Source organism: Lissotriton helveticus, chromosome 9, assembly GCF_964261635.1.
Source record: "Lissotriton helveticus chromosome 9, aLisHel1.1, whole genome shotgun sequence".
Taxonomy (NCBI): Eukaryota; Metazoa; Chordata; class Amphibia; order Caudata; family Salamandridae; genus Lissotriton; species Lissotriton helveticus.
The window spans coordinates 1,289,369,951-1,289,389,402 of NC_136070.1; the positions used below are offsets into that span (position 1 = coordinate 1,289,369,951).

Here is a 19,452-nt window from a genome sequence, read left to right on the forward strand (position 1 = left end):
CAGAGGAACTGAGAAATGTAGTTTATGTGAGCAAGTGGGAAGAATCAAGATACCCCGTGTGCCCCCTGAATATCGACAAAATAGCAAAGAAAGCTGACAAGGGGATCATTCCATATCTTACGGACAGAGTTATTACTGACAATCAGTCAATATTTCTTAACTATATATGTGTGAAATATTCATTCACTTCACCCCTTCGAAAGATATTCATTGAAAGGATGTCTTGGGGACTTGAGAAGGCTAACACTGCTGCTGCCGCTATTAACACTCTCTGGCTCTCTGACTCGCGAGCTTCTCCAATCTTCTCTAGCTCCTGCATTCTCCCCCTATCCTCCTCTTGTTATCCTCTGATGTCTCCTTTCCTCTTGCTTAGATTGTGCTTTTATGGTCAAGGAATTCCTTCCACCAGGTGGTGTGTCCCCTGCATGGCTTCACTGAAGATCAGAATCATGGGCTTGTATCATTCCGTGTCGGGGGGACTTAGAAGAACCATCTGGTGAATGAATTCATGGTGGTTCTCAAAACCTCAAAGAGAAATCATCAATCAAAGGAACCTTCTAGAATTCCTGTTATTGATCATTGGTGGTGGTGCAGGAGCAGGCACGCAACACCCATTGGGCTCACCGGGCTTCATCCCCGCCCGTCGTGTGTGTCAGCCCGGGCTGAGACAGCTTCGCGGGCTGGCGACCGTCTAATTGCAGTTGCACCCGAGTACTTCACAGGTCTTTAAAAGACCATTTACTTGTTAATGAGGCTTTTGTTGTGTTTTCACCCCTTCTTACAGCCACTCTGCCTATGGCTCGAAGAATTAGCCTCCCCAAATCTTTTTCAGCCCCCCCCGAAATTTGGCTCTAGTTGGCCACCTGTGCAGGAGTGGTTAACTAGACCATTGCAGTTTCGCAGATAGTTCCTTTAAAACAGCCACCGATGAATGATATCACGATAGATCTCAAAACAGCTGACGTCATCAAACAAGCGAACATTCTAGAACGGCATGGTTGTGATTGTTAAAGAAGCAGGACTGGGCACACGGAACTGGTTTTCCTGTGTTCACTGCAGGACCCCTTTAAGAAGAAGAAGCGCAGCAGACACTCACTTGAGAAGTTTCCGATGACGCTGATCCCGATGGACCTATTGTTCATGGACGGGGCATGAGCCCCAACCGTGCTCCAGCCACGGCCTTCGTACACATTGCCGTCCTCGCCAACCAGAAAGCTGCAAACGATGAAAAATGAGAATATTGTAAAGTGACTATACAGGGCCAGATTCATAAATGCCATTTTGAGGCGCATCGTCTTTGTGCGTGGACACGGCGCAGCGTAGATGACTTTGGTGCCGAACACGGCAAAGCACATTAAAGTACAAAAATCACCAACAAGGATCTTTGAAGGAATTGTGATATTTGGACACTTTATAGTTATTGAATTTGTTTGGTTCCATGGTCTTGTAAATAGCGTGAAACATACATTTTAAAATCTCGGTGCAGCGCTGTCATTCATTCAATACACGACCATTGACACTTGATAACCACTGCCCTGAAGAAGCCTATTTATTGGATGAAACGCGTTGGCTGCATGTGTTTATCTGTTTCAAGAAGGAAGAAAAGAATAAAATGAAAAACTTAAGCACAAACTGATTTGTTTCACACTTCGAAAGAAGCAAAAAAACAAATGATGGACGTAATCCTGACCAATGCATACAATCACCCCCAGTCACAGATCTGGGTTTAATCCATCGTTCTTTAGCTCACTTCACCACCCAGTTTCGACCCAGCCATATGCAAATCAGTCTTGACCCTGTGCCTCATGGGAACAGTCCTGTGTGAACTGCCAGGCCAGGTCAGCTGCCAAGCTGGTCAGCCAGCCATCAAATTCAAACAATGGATCACTCACAGCGCTGACGAATTAGCACCCTTGAAAAACCATCACACCAAACAAGACAACAAAAAAGCCCCCTGGTTCAACGAGGACCTTAAGAAATCCAAGAAACTATGCCGTACTCTCGAGAAAACATGGAGAAAAAACCCAACCACCGAAAACATGACCACCTTCAAGGCAGCCACCCGCAAACACCACCAGCTGATTCGATCCACCAAGAAATCAGCATTCAAGAATCGACTCGCCAACAACGCCCATAACAGCAAAGAACTATTTAACATCGTCAAAGAATTCACCAACCCCCCCACAGCCTCAAACGACATCACTCCCTCCCAAGATCTCTGCGATTCGTTATCCTCCTTCTTCCACAACAAAATTGCCGACATACACAACAGCTTCGAAAACAGTTCCAACGAACAATCCTCTCCACCCCCCTCAAAAGATAAACCGTCCCCTAACAACCTCAGCGCCTGGAACACAATCACCACTGAAGACACCATCCGCCTAATGAATTCCATCCATTCTGGCTCGCCAACCGACCCATGTCCCCACCACATCTTCAACAAAGCAGACTCCATCATCGCACCCCACCTCCGTGAGGTCATCAACTGCTCCTTCAACTCTGCTACATTCCCAGAAAGCTGGAAACACGCCGAAGTCAACGCCCTCCTGAAAAAACCCACAGCAGACCCCTCTGAACTTAAGAACTACCGCCCCATATCCCTCCTCCCTTTCCCTGCTAAAGTCATTGAGAAAGCCGTCAATAGCCAACTCGCCGCCTACCTTGAATCCAACAACTCCCTCGATCCCTCACAGTCCGGCTTTCGAGCCAAACACAGCACCGAAACCGCCCTCATCGCAGCAACAGACGACATCCGAATGTTGGACCCGGCCTCCTGGCGTGGTCCTACCCCTCCCGCATGGCGGGCCCAGGACGATATCCGCCCTCCACCAGACCTCGGGCGGCCCCTTCGGCCCAACCCTGCACGCCCCGACACCACAGGGCCGGCCACCATCCCGGTCCATCAGCGTAGGCCTGACCCCAGCGTAGGCCCAGCACGACCTCAGCACGAGGCCGTGCCCGACTCCATCTTGGACCCACCACGTCACAACCACGTGGCCTGGGCCCCAGCCCAGGCCCCCGCGAAGCCCCGACATCGAGGCACCAAGAGCCACCCAGGTGGTCGAGTGGCCACTCGACAGATCCCGGAGGAAGGGGAGTTTCGATGGGCCTCCCACCGTCCCCAGACGCCTAGTATCGATCGCCCTCCGGCCTCCCTGGGCGCTGGCTCCACCCCCCTGCTGGGTGTCTGGACACCATCATCCCGGCCCCTCTGACCCCCAGGCACGAGGGTCCGGACTTCAAAGACCTCCAGACCTATATCTGGGCCAGCCCGGGATTAGGACAGCAGTTGTATCCTGGACTGGAAGCCCTACTGACGCTGTCACGGCCGACACCAGACGAACTCATCCTTCCTGTAACCCGACGTCCATCTGAGAGCCTGCTGGCGCTGCCGCGGCCTACCTTGCTGAACCATCTAAGAGCCTGCTGGCGCTGCCGCGGCCTACCTTGCTGAACCATCTAAGAGCCTGCTGGCGCTGCCGCGGCCTACCTTGCTGAAGCATCTAAGAGCCTGCTGGCGCTGCCGCGGCCTACCTTACTGAACCATCTAAGAGCCTGCTGGCGCTGCCGCGGCCTACCTTGCTGAACCCATCTGAGAGCCTGCTGGCGCTGCCGCGGCCTACCTCGCTGAACCACCTTGTAAGCCTGCTGGCGCTGCCGCGGCTCGAACCTCTCGGAACCCCCCGGCTCGAGGATTGAGAGCTGTGCGCAGGGTATCCCTTCCTCCGCCCAGAAGCTAGACTGTCCCGCTACCTTACCCCCCTTTTTGAGACTTTACGGATCCCTCGATCCGCCTGTATATACGGCCAAGAACCCGCAACCTTTATTACGTATAAAAGCTTGAGAACTTGACCTCCTGTGTGGTGTCCGTTTGTAGTGTTGTGATTACTCTGCTGTACGATCCTAGGCGAGAGCCCTCATTCAAGAGGCCTCTCGGTAACGCTCGGCTACTTCTCAACGGAGAGGTGGTCCTAGGGGTGGCCAGTCAGACATCTTCTGCCTCCCCCGGGGTCGCCTTTCTAACACCGAACACTACTAGACAACGGAGAAACAGTGGCCCTCATTCTACTCGACCTCTCCGCCGCCTTCAACACTGTTTGTCACAGCACCCTCATACAACGCCTCAGCAACATCGGCATAAAAGGAAAAGCCTTGGACTGGATCATCTCGTTCCTAGCTGGAAGAACTCAGAGAGTCAGACTTCCCCCATTCAAATCAGAGGCCACCGAAGTCATCTGCGGCGTACCACAAGGTTCTTCACTCAGTCCCACCCTCTTCAACGTCTACATGAGTCCACTCGCTTCCATCGCGCGTCAACACAACCTTAACATCATCTCCTACGCAGACGACACCCAGCTGATCCTTTCCCTCACCAAAGACCCCAACACCGCCAAAACCAATCTTCACAAAGGCATGAAAGAAGTAGCCGTATGGATGAAAAACAGCCGCCTAAAACTTAACTCAGACAAAACAGAAGTGCTCATCCTAGGATCATCCCCCTCTGCCTGGGACAACTCATGGTGGCCTTCGGATCTGGGCTCAACACCCATACCCACAGACCACGCACGTAACCTTGGCTTCATCCTAGACTCTTCACTCTCGATGACCAGACAAGTCAACGCCGTTTCATCCTCCTGCTTCAACATACTTCGTATGCTCAAAAAAATCTTCCACTGGATCCCCGCCAAGACAAGAAAAACTGTTACCCACGCACTGGTTACGAGTCGACTCGACTACGGAAACACCCTCTACGCCGGAATCACAGCCAAATTACAGAAAAAACTCCAACGCATCCAAAACGCATCAGCGAGACTCATTTTGGACATCCCCCGCCATGATCACATTACCGGCCACCTGAAAGACCTCCACTGGCTTCCCGTCAACAAGAGAATAACGTTCCGTCTCCTCACCCACGCCCACAAGGCCCTCTACAAACTAGGTTCCGAGTGCCTCAACACTCGACTATCCTTCTACACACCAACCCGCCAACTAAGATCCTCCAATCAAGCCCTCGCCGCAGTTCCGCGCATCCAAAGATCCACCATGGGAGGTAGATCCTTCTCCTACTTGGCAGCCAAGACCTGGAACTCACTCCCCACTCACCTCCGCCTTACACAAAACCACATCTCCTTCAGAAAAGAACTAAAAACCTGGCTATTCGATAAATAATGATCCCCCTCCCCAAGCGCCTTGAGACCCTCTGGGTGAGTAGTGCGCTATATAAATTCTTGAACTTGAACTTGAACTAGGTCCTTCCTAGACCGGTTTCAGAGCATCACCCCTCATCAGCCAGGCTAGCTTGAATACAGTGGCTTAGTGAGCAAGGGACCCATGTCTGGGCATGCCCTTCCCACTTAGGGCGACATATACAAAAGGGGCGTGGGTCCCATGCTCTCCATGCCATTGGAGTCAAGCAGTGCAGTCGAGGCACAAGGATTCTGGGTTCACCGTTGGCAGGGGGACTTGGGGCGAATGAACAAGTGTGCCAAAGGCATGTTCAGACTATAATCATCGTGGAAGAGGTGTGGAGCAGGGGCCGGGCGACTCACTTTGGAACCCGGGGCTCACGGTGCGATCCCCGGCGGCAGATCAGCCCAGCACCATGCGACTCTGGGCAATAGCTCGCTTAATCTTCCCAACGGCCCCCAGCGTCTTGACACCTTCGGGCAATCGTTTGTGCTTTTACAATTACTGGACATTTACATTTACATCATTACAAAACACGGTCGGCTGCCACTTTCATGCTACATGCCAGAGTCCTGTGACAGGGACAGTGATGCAGCAGTCACTGCGAGGCATGGGCAGTGCGGGGGATGCGAGATAAATCCACCTAGATTTTGCAATGAAAGGAATGAGGGGACAAGGTGGGGGGAGGGGGGTAAATGATCCTGCACTTTAAAAAGAGACAACAATGCATCAGTCCCTTTTTAAAGTTAATTTGTTTTCAGTGTATTAAAAGCGCGGGGACTGAAAGAGGAATAAAGTTTAAAGGGGCTGCTGACTTAGAGTCGACGGGCCCGATTCACAGAATGAACTTAAGACTCAATCCTAAACTTACTACCATTTTGGTATTCACAGAAGGCACTTATTCATTTCGGTATTCACAGGAGTTAGGAGTCCTAACTTTAGGACTCCTAAACTGAGAAAAATCCTAACTTTAAGACTTTCAGTGCTCACGGAAGGCATTTAGGAGTCCTAAAGTTAGGAGTCCTAACTGCTGTGAATACCGAAATGAGTAAGTGCCTTCTGTGAATCCCAAAATGGTAGTAAGCTTAGGATTTGTTTTAAGTTAGTTCTGTGAATTAGGCCCATAGACCACAAGTTGGTCACACACGGCTATACATCCATTCATTAAAATCAGTCAAGAGCAGCCTACCTCTCACTCCTCTTCACCTCAAATTCATGCATAAGAGCAGTGGAACCACCTGGTAACAGCATAAATCTAATCACAACATACAACATGCAACCTGTGGGGGATAAAACTGTACTAATGGGGTGAAACCTTTTCTCATACAGTGTTAGGATTTGTTAAAATGACAATATAATGAAGTAACACCGTCACAAAAAGGGTCGCATTATGCAGCATCATTTGCTTTTTACTGCTGCATAATGTAGTAAAATGCAGTCACATAATTTGCCCATCCCTGATCTGTGGGAAATCCTTTATTCTGAGAGTAAAGCTCAGTTGGTTAACATGGAGGTGGGCGAATCAACAAATTCACAGGGTGAACCGAGTCAGAGCCGAGCCAGAGGTCCGGCGGCGGCTCAGCTCTTAGAGCCCGAGGACGAGCCGAGTCAGAGCCGAGCCAAAGGTCCGGCTCAGCTCTTAGAGCCCGAGGACGAGCCGAGTCAGAGCTGAGCCAAAGGTCTGGCTCAGCTCTTAGAGCCCGAGGACGAGCCGAGCCAGAGGTCCGGCTCAGCTCTTAGAGCCCGAGGACGAGCCGAGCCAGAGGTCCGGCTCAGCTCTTAGAGCCCGAGGACGAGCCGAGCCAAAGGTCCGGCTCAGCTCTTAGAGCCCGAGGACGAGCCGAGTCAGAGTCGAGCCAAAGGTCCAGCTCAGCTCTTAGAGCCCGAGGACGAGCCGAGTCAGAGCCGAGCCAAAAGTCCGGCTCAGCTCTTAGGGCCCGAGGACGAGCCGAGTCAGAGCCGAGCCAAAGGTCCGGCTCAGCTCTAAGAGCTGAGGACGAGCCGAGTCAGAGCCGAGCCAAATGTCCGGCTTAGCTCTTAGAGCCCGAGGACGAGCCGAGTCAGAGCCGAGCCAAAGGTCCGGCTCAGCTCTTAGAGCCCGAGGACGAGCCGAGTCAGAGCCGAGCCAAAGGTCTGGCTCAGTTCTTAGAGCCCGAGGACGAGCCGAGTCAGAGCTGAGCCAAAGGTCTGGCTCAGCTCTTAGAGCCCGAGGACGAGCCGAGTAAGAGCTGAGCCAAAGGTCCGGCTCAGCTCTTAGAGCCTGAGGACGAGCCGAGTCAGAGCCGAGCCAAAGGTCTGGCTCAGCTCTTAGAGCCCGAGGACGAGCCGAGTCAGAGCTGAGCCAAAGGTCCGGCTCAGCTCTTAGAGCCCGAGGACGAGCCGAGTCAGAGCCGAGCCAAAGGTCCGGCTCAGCTCTTAGAGCCTGAGGACGAGTCGAGTCAGAGCCGAGCCAAAGGTCTGGCTCAGCTCTTAGAGCCCGAGGACGAGCCGAGTCAGAGCCGTGCCAAAGGTCTGGCTCAGCTCTTAGAGCCCGAGGACGAGCCGAGTCAGAGCTGAGCCAAAGGTCCGGCTCAGCTCTTAGAGCCCGAGGACGAGCCGAGTCAGAGCTGAGCCAAAGGTCTGGCTCAGCTCTTAGAGCCGGAGGACGAGCTGGGTCAGAGCCGAGCCAAAGGTCCGGCTCAGCTCTTAGAGCCCGAGGACGAGCCGAGTCAGAGCCGAGCCAAAAGTCCGGCTCAGCTCTTAGAGCCCGAGGACGAGCCGAGTCAGAGCCGAGCCAAAGGTCCGGCTCAGCTCTTAGAGCCCGAGGACGAGCCGAGTCAGAGCCGAGCCAAATGTCCGGCTCAGCTCTTAGAGCCCGAGGACGAGCCGAGTCAGAGCCGAGCCAAAGGTCCGGCTCAGCTCTTAGAGCCCGAGGACGAGCCGAGTCAGAGCCGAGCCAAAGATCTGGCTCAGTTCTTAGAGCCCGAGGACGAGCCGAGTCAGAGCTGAGCCAAAGGTCTGGCTCAGCTCTTAGAGCCCGAGGACGAGCCGAGTAAGAGCTGAGCCAAAGGTCCGGCTCAGCTCTTAGAGCCTGAGGACGAGCAGAGTCAGAGCCGAGCCAAAGGTCTGGCTCAGCTCTTAGAGCCCGAGGACGAGCCGAGTCAGAGCTGAGCCAAAGGTCCGGCTCAGCTCTTAGAGCCCGAGGACGAGCCGAGTCAGAGCCGAGCCAAAGGTCCGGCTCAGCTCTTAGAGCCCGAGGACGAGCCGAGTCAGAGCCGAGCCAAAGGTCTGGCTCAGCTCTTAGAGCCCGAGGACGAGCCGAGTCAGAGCTGAGCCAAAGGTCCGGCTCAGCTCTTAGAGCCCGAGGACGAGCAGAGTCAGAGCCGAGCCAAAGGTCTGGCTCAGCTCTTAGAGCCTGAGGATGAGCCGAGTCAGAGCCGAGCCAAAGGTCTGGCTCAGCTCTTAGAGCCTGAGGACGAGCCGAGTCAGAGCTGAGCCAAAGGTCCGGCTCCGCTCTTAGAGCCCGAGGACGAGCTGGGTCAGAGCCGAGCCAAAGGTCCGGCTCAACTCTTAGAGCCCGAGGACGAGCCGAGTCAGAGCCGAGCCAAAGGTCTGGCTCAGCTCTTAGAGCCCGAGGACGAGCCGAGTCAGAGCTGAGCCAAAGGTCCGGCTCAGCTCTTAGAGCCTGAGGACGAGCCGAGTCAGAGCCGAGCCAAAAGTCTGGCTCAGCTCTTAGAGCCCGAGGACGAGCAGAGTCAGAGCTGAGCCAAAGGTCCGGCTCAGCTCTTAGAGCCCGAGGACGAGCCGAGTCAGAGCCGAGCCAAAGGCCCGGCTCAGCTCTTAGAGCCTGAGGATGAGCCGAGTCAGAGCCGAGCCAAAGGTCTGGCTCAGCTCTTAGAGTCCGAGGACGAGCCGAGTCAGAGCCGAGCCAAATGTCCGGCTCAACTCTTAGAGCCTGAGGACGAGCCGAGTCAGAGCTGAGCCAAAGGTCCGGCTCAGCTCTTAGAGCCTGAGGACGAGCCGAGTCAGAGCTGAGCCAAAGGTCCGGCTCCGCTCTTAGAGCCCGAGGACGAGCTGGGTCAGAGCCGAGCCAAAGGTCCGGCTCAACTCTTAGAGCCCGAGGACGAGCCGAGTCAGAGCCGAGCCAAAGGTCTGGCTCAGCTCTTAGAGCCCGAGGACGAGCAGAGTCAGAGCCGAGCCAAAGGTCTGGCTCAGCTCTTAGAGCCTGAGGACGAGCCGAGTCAGAGCCGAGCCAAAAGTCTGGCTCAGCTCTTAGAGCCCGAGGACGAGCAGAGTCAGAGCTGAGCCAAAGGTCCGGCTCAGCTCTTAGAGCCTGAGGACGAGCCGAGTCAGAGCCGAGCCAAAGGCCCGGCTCAGCTCTTAGAGCCTGAGGATGAGCCGAGTCAGAGCCGAGCCAAAGGTCTGGCTCAGCTCTTAGAGCCCGAGGACGAGCCGAGTCAGAGCCGAGCCAAATGTCCGGCTCAGCTCTTAGAGCCCGAGGACGAGCCGAGTCAGAGCCGAGCCAAAGGTCCGGCTCAGCTCTTAGAGCCCGTGCACCAGCTGAGCCCTGAAAATAAAAGTCTCTTCCGAATCCAAAAAAGTGTAATTCTTTACCATATAGAAGTTTTATATTTTATACGTCACATTAATGCACTGCACTGAGAAGTATTTATTAAAAGTGATAGTTTTTAAACCTTAACATCAAACCATTCCTGTCCTGACAGATGTCATGTGAATTCTTTGTGCAGCCCACATTCTTATAAATAGAGCAACATTACAGTCTATTAAAAGAAACACAGTAGGTTTTGTACAGCTCGTACTCTGAACTCATGTATTTGAAGGTGGTTTCATATGCAATAGTGAAGAAAACGGAAGATAGGCAAAATAACATATTTACCTAAGATCACATCATTTGGTTAAGTGGGACAGCCATGATTAATCCTAGTTTTCTGGTTTCACTTTGTACAAATCAGCCAAATTGCTATTTATTTTCCAGGTATGTTGGCCTGTGTGCAAGCTAGCTGACTGTGCCACTAGAAACTCCTCTTATTAAGGAGAGAGTAGTTCTTGGCAACTATCGAACATGACAACCCTGATCCCTCAGGATCATGGAAACTACTTTTCGCTCAGCCACTCGTGCTTACTTAGTCTCAGAGAGATACATAGAATAAATGGTGGGGATGTTTTTCAATAAGCATTTATTGAACAGTCGTTACTCTAGCATAAAATAGGTGTGCTGAAATAATCATTAGACAGTAACAGATGTAAATGATTAGAAGCACCAAGAAGGTAAAAGGATGGTAGAGTCCTGCCAGCTTGCTACACGCATAAATACAGGTAAGTACATAAAATACAATGCTACCCTAACTAGATGTACCTAAGGGTACCTAGCATATATTTAGGTTTTAAGCCAAGTATCCCTCTAGGATAAAGTCAACCCCATTACCTGAAGTGAGAAACTGTGGGACCCCATCCTGGTCTCGGGTTGGACACCCCGCAAGGGATGTCAGACCACTGCGAGCTGAAGTATCTGCATGCAGGGGCTTCAGCGTCTTACGTCAGTGTGTTGGCATGGAAGTCTTGATCTCCTCTGACTATCTCAGCAGGATGTGATGTTTATATATCCGAAGGTATCCCAAGGGGTTCTACCTTGCTGTGCCACTGTCGGACCTAGGATGATGTCAGGAATCAACCTTGTACATAGTTATTATGCAGGAGACGGTAGTCCTGCTGAGTTGCCAAGAATCCAAGGATCCTCATGCATCATATATGAGACTAGTGTTCAGGGAAACCCCACGTTCTATAAGCAGTACCGTAACTAGGTAAAGGGTCAGTCCTAGCAGCCCGTTATGTATATAGTGTAGAGATGAATATAGGTGAAAGGTTGGGATGCTACTCATGTCTTTATTGGGGTACCTATATGGAATATAACAAACCTGTCACATACACACAGTATCTTGTTTCGGTGAAAATGTCTCTCGCACACACACACACACACACACACACTCGCTCTCACTCTCTCTCTGCATCTTGTTTTTGCAGGCATCTCACATACCAGGCATTATGAATCTGTTTCTTTCACATCAGGTTTTTCACATTTGTAAAGCATCTATCTCCAGCACAGGCACTGTGCATCTCATTTGTGAGCATCTCTGGCAGAAGGCACATTTCATGTCCTGTTTTTCTGCATCTTCAGCTACTCCGTTTGTGAGCACTCTACACTCAAGGCATCCATCGGCACCAATTCTTCCCGCAGAATAGACAGCAAAAGTTGAACTTTTTAAAATTATGGGGCATATTATCAAGGGTGGCGATAGGGAATTTTCGCCGCTTTAGCGGCCGTTTTTGGCCACTAAGCGGCGATAATTATATCGCCCTATTAGCAAGCTGTCGCTAACAGCAGTTAGCGACAGCTTTTAGGTGATAGCGAGCGGTTTGAGGCCCGCTTTGCATGTCAGCGATATTTATCGCTAATGACATGCAAAGTGGGCGTACCCAAACTGTTAGCGACTGAAAACAGTCGCTAACATCGCTATCGCCTATTAGCAAGCGCGAATATCTCCAAATACTAACACCTGCCCAGACCTGTTCTTACAAAAACAACAAGTGATGGACTGAGTGTGGATCAATGTCACACACTCCCCCAGTCAAAAGATCTGGGCCCAAATCCATCGTTTTTTTGCACTCCACACCACCCTGGGTTAGACAATGGCGATATGCAAATCAGCTCTGACCCTGTTGCCCCATGGGAACAGTCCAGTCCGAACTACAAAAGCCATGTCCTTCCCAGAACGGAATCAAGCATCCGAGGACCGGACCGGTTTCGAGGTAACACCTCTCTTCAGCCCGGCTAGCTTGACTCCAAGTGGTGTGGAGTGCCTGGGACCCACGTCTGGGCATCCCCAGCGCACTTAGGGCGGCAATTGCAAAAACAACAAGTGATGGACTGAGTGTGGATCAATGTCACACACTCCCCCAGTCAAAAGATCTGGGCCCAAATCCATCGTTTTTTTGCACTCCACACCACCCTGGGTTAGACAATGGCGATATGCAAATCAGCTCTGACCCTGTTGCCCCATGGGAACAGTCCAGTCCGAACTACAAAAGCCATGTCCTTCCCAGAACGGAATCAAGCATCCGAGGACCGGACCGGTTTCGAGGTAACACCTCTCTTCAGCCCGGCTAGCTTGACTCCAAGTGGTGTGGAGTGCCTGGGACCCACGTCTGGGCATCCCCAGCGCACTTAGGGCGGCAATTGCAAAAACAACAAGTGATGGACTGAGTGTGGATCAATGTCACACACTCCCCCAGTCAAAAGATCTGGGCCCAAATCCATCGTTTTTTTGCACTCCACACCACCCTGGGTTAGACAATGGCGATATGCAAATCAGCTCTGACCCTGTTGCCCCATGGGAACAGTCCAGTCCGAACTACAAAAGCCATGTCCTTCCCAGAACGGAATCAAGCATCCGAGGACCGGACCGGTTTCGAGGTAACACCTCTCTTCAGCCCGGCTAGCTTGACTCCAAGTGGTGTGGAGTGCCTGGGACCCACGTCTGGGCATCCCCAGCGCACTTAGGGCGGCAATTGCAAAAACAACAAGTGATGGACTGAGTGTGGATCAATGTCACACACTCCCCCAGTCAAAAGATCTGGGCCCAAATCCATCGTTTTTTTGCACTCCACACCACCCTGGGTTAGACAATGGCGATATGCAAATCAGCTCTGACCCTGTTGCCCCATGGGAACAGTCCAGTCCGAACTACAAAAGCCATGTCCTTCCCAGAACGGAATCAAGCATCCGAGGACCAGACCGGTTTCGAGGTAACACCTATCTTCAGCCCGGCTAGCTTGACTCCAAGTGGTGTGGAGTGCCTGGGACCCACGTCTGGGCATCCCCAGCGCACTTAGGGCGGCAATTGCAAAAACAACAAGTGATGGACTGAGTGCGGATCAATGTCACACACTCCCCCAGTCAAAAGATCTGGGCCCAAATCCATCGTTTTTTTGCACTCCACACCACCCTGGGTTAGACAATGGCGATATGCAAATCAGCTCTGACCCTGTTGCCCCATGGGAACAGTCCAGTCCGAACTACAAAAGCCATGTCCTTCCCAGAACGGAATCAAGCATCCGAGGACCGGACCGGTTTCGAGGTAACACCTCTCTTCAGCCCGGCTAGCTTGACTCCAAGTGGTGTGGAGTGCCTGGGACCCACGTCTGGGCATCCCCAGCGCACTTAGGGCGGCAATTGCAAAAACAACAAGTGATGGACTGAGTGTGGATCAATGTCACACACTCCCCCAGTCAAAAGATCTGGGCCCAAATCCATCGTTTTTTTGCACTCCACACCACCCTGGGTTAGACAATGGCGATATGCAAATCAGCTCTGACCCTGTTGCCCCATGGGAACAGTCCAGTCCGAACTACAAAAGCCATGTCCTTCCCAGAACGGAATCAAGCATCCGAGGACCGGACCGGTTTCGAGGTAACACCTCTCTTCAGCCCGGCTAGCTTGACTCCAAGTGGTGTGGAGTGCCTGGGACCCACGTCTGGGCATCCCCAGCGCACTTAGGGCGGCAATTGCAAAAACAACAAGTGATGGACTGAGTGTGGATCAATGTCACACACTCCCCCAGTCAAAAGATCTGGGCCCAAATCCATCGTTTTTTTGCACTCCACACCACCCTGGGTTAGACAATGGCGATATGCAAATCAGCTCTGACCCTGTTGCCCCATGGGAACAGTCCAGTCCGAACTACAAAAGCCATGTCCTTCCCAGAACGGAATCAAGCATCCGAGGACCGGACCGGTTTCGAGGTAACACCTCTCTTCAGCCCGGCTAGCTTGACTCCAAGTGGTGTGGAGTGCCTGGGACCCACGTCTGGGCATCCCCAGCGCACTTAGGGCGGCAATTGCAAAAACAACAAGTGATGGACTGAGTGTGGATCAATGTCACACACTCCCCCAGTCAAAAGATCTGGGCCCAAATCCATCGTTTTTTTGCACTCCACACCACCCTGGGTTAGACAATGGCGATATGCAAATCAGCTCTGACCCTGTTGCCCCATGGGAACAGTCCAGTCCGAACTACAAAAGCCATGTCCTTCCCAGAACGGAATCAAGCATCCGAGGACCGGACCGGTTTCGAGGTAACACCTCTCTTCAGCCCGGCTAGCTTGACTCCAAGTGGTGTGGAGTGCCTGGAGTCAAGCTAGCCGGGCTGAAGAGAGGTGTTACCTCGAAACCGGTCCGGTCCTCGGATGCTTGATTCCGTTCTGGGAAGGACATGGCTTTTGTAGTTCGGACTGGACTGTTCCCATGGGGCAACAGGGTCAGAGCTGATTTGCATATCGCCATTGTCTAACCCAGGGTGGTGTGGAGTGCAAAAAAACGATGGATTTGGGCCCAGATCTTTTGACTGGGGGAGTGTGTGACATTGATCCACATTCAGTCCATCACTTGTTGTTTTTGCAATTGCCGCCCTAAGTGCGCTGGGGATGCCCAGACGTGGATCCCAGGCACTCCACACCACTTGGAGTCAAGCTAGCCGGGCTGAAGAGAGGTGTTACCTCGAAACCGGTCCGGTCCTCGGATGCTTGATTCTGTTCTGGGAAGGACATGGCTTTTGTAGTTCGGACTGGACTGTTCCCATGGGGCAACAGGGTCAGAGCTGATTTGCATATCGCCATTGTCTAACCCAGGGTGGTGTGGAGTGCAAAAAAACGATGGATTTGGGCCCAGATCTTTTGACTGGGGGAGTGTGTGACATTGATCCACATTCAGTCCATCACTTGTTGTTTTTGCAATTGCCGCCCTAAGTGCGCTGGGGATGCCCAGACGTGGGTCCCAGGCACTCCACACCACTTGGAGTCAAGCTAGCCGGGCTGAAGAGAGGTGTTACCTCGAAACCGGTCCGGTCCTCGGATGCTTGATTCCGTTCTGGGAAGGACATGGCTTTTGTAGTTCGGACTGGACTGTTCCCATGGGGCAACAGGGTCAGAGCTGATTTGCATATCGCCATTGTCTAACCCAGGGTGGTGTGGAGCGCAAAAAAACGATGGATTTGGGCCCAGATCTTTTGACTGGGGGAGTGTGTGACATTGATCCACATTCAGTCCATCACTTGTTGTTTTTGCAATTGCCGCCCTAAGTGCGCTGGGGATGCCCAGACGTGGGTCCCAGGCACTCCACACCACTTGGAGTCAAGCTAGCCGGGCTGAAGAGAGGTGTTACCTCGAAACCGGTCCGGTCCTCGGATGCTTGATTCCGTTCTGGGAAGGACATGGCTTTTGTAGTTCGGACTGGACTGTTCCCATGGGGCAACAGGGTCAGAGCTGATTTGCATATCGCCATTGTCTAACCCAGGGTGGTGTGTAGTATAAAAAAACGATGGATTTGGGCCCAGATCTTTTGACTGGGGGAGTGTGTGACATTGATCCACATTCAGTCCATCACTTGTTGTTTTTGCAATTGCCGCCCTAAGTGCGCTGGGGATGCCCAGACGTGGGTCCCAGGCACTCCACACCACTTGGAGTCAAGCTAGCCGGGCTGAAGATAGGTGTTACCTCGAAACCGGTCCGGTCCTCGGATGCTTGATTCCGTTCTGGGAAGGACATGGCTTTTGTAGTTCGGACTGGACTGTTCCCATGGGGCAACAGGGTCAGAGCTGATTTGCATATCGCCATTGTCTAACCCAGGGTGGTGTGGAGTGCAAAAAAACGATGGATTTGGGCCCAGATCTTTTGACTGGGGGAGTGTGTGACATTGATCCACATTCAGTCCATCACTTGTTGTTTTTGCAATTGCCGCCCTAAGTGCGCTGGGGATGCCCAGACGTGGGTCCCAGGCACTCCACACCACTTGGAGTCAAGCTAGCCGGGCTGAAGAGAGGTGTTACCTCGAAACCGGTCCGGTCCTCGGATGCTTGATTCCGTTCTGGGAAGGACATGGCTTTTGTAGTTCGGACTGGACTGTTCCCATGGGGCAACAGGGTCAGAGCTGATTTGCATATCGCCATTGTCTAACCCAGGGTGGTGTGGAGTGCAAAAAAACGATGGATTTGGGCCCAGATCTTTTGACTGGGGGAGTGTGTGACATTGATCCACATTCAGTCCATCACTTGTTGTTTTTGCAATTGCCGCCCTAAGTGCGCTGGGGATGCCCAGACGTGGGTCCCAGGCACTCCACACCACTTGGAGTCAAGCTAGCCGGGCTGAAGAGAGGTGTTACCTCGAAACCGGTCCGGTCCTCGGATGCTTGATTCCGTTCTGGGAAGGACATGGCTTTTGTAGTTCGGACTGGACTGTTCCCATGGGGCAACAGGGTCAGAGCTGATTTGCATATCGCCATTGTCTAACCCAGGGTGGTGTGGAGTGCAAAAAAACGATGGATTTGGGCCCAGATCTTTTGACTGGGGGAGTGTGTGACATTGATCCACATTCAGTCCATCACTTGTTGTTTTTGCAATTGCCGCCCTAAGTGCGCTGGGGATGCCCAGACGTGGGTCCCAGGCACTCCACACCACTTGGAGTCAAGCTAGCCGGGCTGAAGAGAGGTGTTACCTCGAAACCGGTCCGGTCCTCGGATGCTTGATTCCATTCTGGGAAGGACATGGCTTTTGTAGTTCGGACTGGACTGTTCCCATGGGGCAACAGGGTCAGAGCTGATTTGCATATCGCCATTGTCTAACCCAGGGTGGTGTGGAGTGCAAAAAAACGATGGATTTGGGCCCAGATCTTTTGACTGGGGGAGTGTGTGACATTGATCCACATTCAGTCCATCACTTGTTGTTTTTGCAATTGCCGCCCTAAGTGCGCTGGGGATGCCCAGACGTGGGTCCCAGGCACTCCACACCACTTGGAGTCAAGCTAGCCGGGCTGAAGAGAGGTGTTACCACGAAACCGGTCCGGTCCTCGGATGCTTGATTCCGTTCTGGGAAGGACATGGCTTTTGTAGTTCGGACTGGACTGTTCCCATGGGGCAACAGGGTCAGAGCTGATTTGCATATCGCCATTGTCTAACCCAGGGTGGTGTGGAGTGCAAAAAAACGATGGATTTGGGCCCAGATCTTTTGACTGGGGGAGTGTGTGACATTGATCCACATTCAGTCCATCACTTGTTGTTTTTGCAATTGCCGCCCTAAGTGCGCTGGGGATGCCCAGACGTGGGTCCCAGGCACTCCACACCACTTGGAGTCAAGCTAGCCGGGCTGAAGAGAGGTGTTACCTCGAAACCGGTCCGGTCCTCGGATGCTTGATTCCGTTCTGGGAAGGACATGGCTTTTGTAGTTCGGACTGGACTGTTCCCATGGGGCAACAGGGTCAGAGCTGATTTGCATATCGCCATTGTCTAACCCAGGGTGGTGTGGAGTGCAAAAAAACGATGGATTTGGGCCCAGATCTTTTGACTGGGGGAGTGTGTGACATTGATCCACATTCAGTCCATCACTTGTTGTTTTTGCAATTGCCGCCCTAAGTGCGCTGGGGATGCCCAGACGTGGGTCCCAGGCACTCCACACCACTTGGAGTCAAGCTAGCCGGGCTGAAGAGAGGTGTTACCTCGAAACCGGTCCGGTCCTCGGATGCTTGATTCCGTTCTGGGAAGGACATGGCTTTTGTAGTTCGGACTGGACTGTTCCCATGGGGCAACAGGGTCAGAGCTGATTTGCATATCGCCATTGTCTAACCCAGGGTGGTGTGGAGTGCAAAAAAACGATGGATTTGGGCCCAGATCTTTTGACTGGGGGAGTGTGTGACATTGATCCACATTCAGTCCATCACTTGTTGTTTTTGCAATTGCCGCCCTAAGTGCGCTGGGGATGCCCAGACGTGGGTCCCAGGCACTCCACACCACTTGGAGTCAAGCTAGCCGGGCTGAAGAGAGGTGTTACCTCGAAACCGGTCCGGTCCTCGGATGCTTGATTCCGTTCTGGGAAGGACATGGCTTTTGTAGTTCGGACTGGACTGTTCCCATGGGGCAACAGGGTCAGAGCTGATTTGCATATCGCCATTGTCTAACCCAGGGTGGTGTGGAGTGCAAAAAAACGATGGATTTGGGCCCAGATCTTTTGACTGGGGGAGTGTGTGACATTGATCCACATTCAGTCCATCACTTGTTGTTTTTGCAATTGCCGCCCTAAGTGCGCTGGGGATGCCCAGACGTGGGTCCCAGGCACTCCACACCACTTGGAGTCAAGCTAGCCGGGCTGAAGAGAGGTGTTACCTCGAAACCGGTCCGGTCCTCGGATGCTTGATTCCGTTCTGGGAAGGACATGGCTTTTGTAGTTCGGACTGGACTGTTCCCATGGGGCAACAGGGTCAGAGCTGATTTGCATATCGCCATTGTCTAACCCAGGGTGGTGTGGAGTGCAAAAAAACGATGGATTTGGGCCCAGATCTTTTGACTGGGGGAGTGTGTGACATTGATCCACATTCAGTCCATCACTTGTTGTTTTTGCAATTGTCGCCCTAAGTGCGCTGGGGATGCCCAGACGTGGGTCCCAGGCACTCCACACCACTTGGAGTCAAGCTAGCCGGGCTGAAGAGAGGTGTTACCTCGAAACCGGTCCGGTCCTCGGATGCTTGATTCCGTTCTGGGAAGGACATGGCTTTTGTAGTTCGGACTGGACTGTTCCCATGGGGCAACAGGGTCAGAGCTGATTTGCATATCGCCATTGTCTAACCCAGGGTGGTGTGGAGTGCAAAAAAACGATGGATTTGGGCCCAGATCTTTTGACTGGGGGAGTGTGTGACATTGATCCACATTCAGTCCATCACTTGTTGTTTTTGCAATTGCCGCCCTAAGTGCGCTGGGGATGCCCAGACGTGGGTCCCAGGCACTCCACACCACTTGGAGTCAAGCTAGCCGGGCTGAAGAGAGGTGTTACCTCGAAACCGGTCCGGTCCTCGGATGCTTGATTCCGTTCTGGGAAGGACATGGCTTTTGTAGTTCGGACTGGACTGTTCCCATGGGGCAACAGGGTCAGAGCTGATTTGCATATCGCCATTGTCTAACCCAGGGTGGTGTGGAGTGCAAAAAAACGATGGATTTGGGCCCAGATCTTTTGACTGGGGGAGTGTGTGACATTGATCCACATTCAGTCCATCACTTGTTGTTTTTTCAGACCTGTTCTTAGCCATGTTATCCAATGGGAGGTGGATAACATGGCTAAGAGCATTTTGTTGCTAATGCGTGAATATCGCTGTATTCTCAGCGATATTCACGCATTTCGCCGCTATCGCCGGACAATGTATCGCTTTGGAGATAAACGTTACTAATAGCACG

General features: G+C 52.6%; 1 protein-coding gene across 1 annotated transcript in view; it reads right to left on the reverse strand.

The window, feature by feature from the left end:
- Nucleotides 1–19,452, reverse strand: part of LOC144783423 (peptidoglycan recognition protein 3-like) — a 173,171-nt gene that overhangs the window by 46,248 nt on the left and 107,471 nt on the right. The window contains exon 9 of the mRNA XM_078662409.1: nt 1,097–1,215. Within this exon, the coding sequence (XP_078518535.1) occupies nt 1,097–1,215 (119 nt within the window). The remainder of the gene's footprint in view (nt 1–1,096; nt 1,216–19,452) is intronic.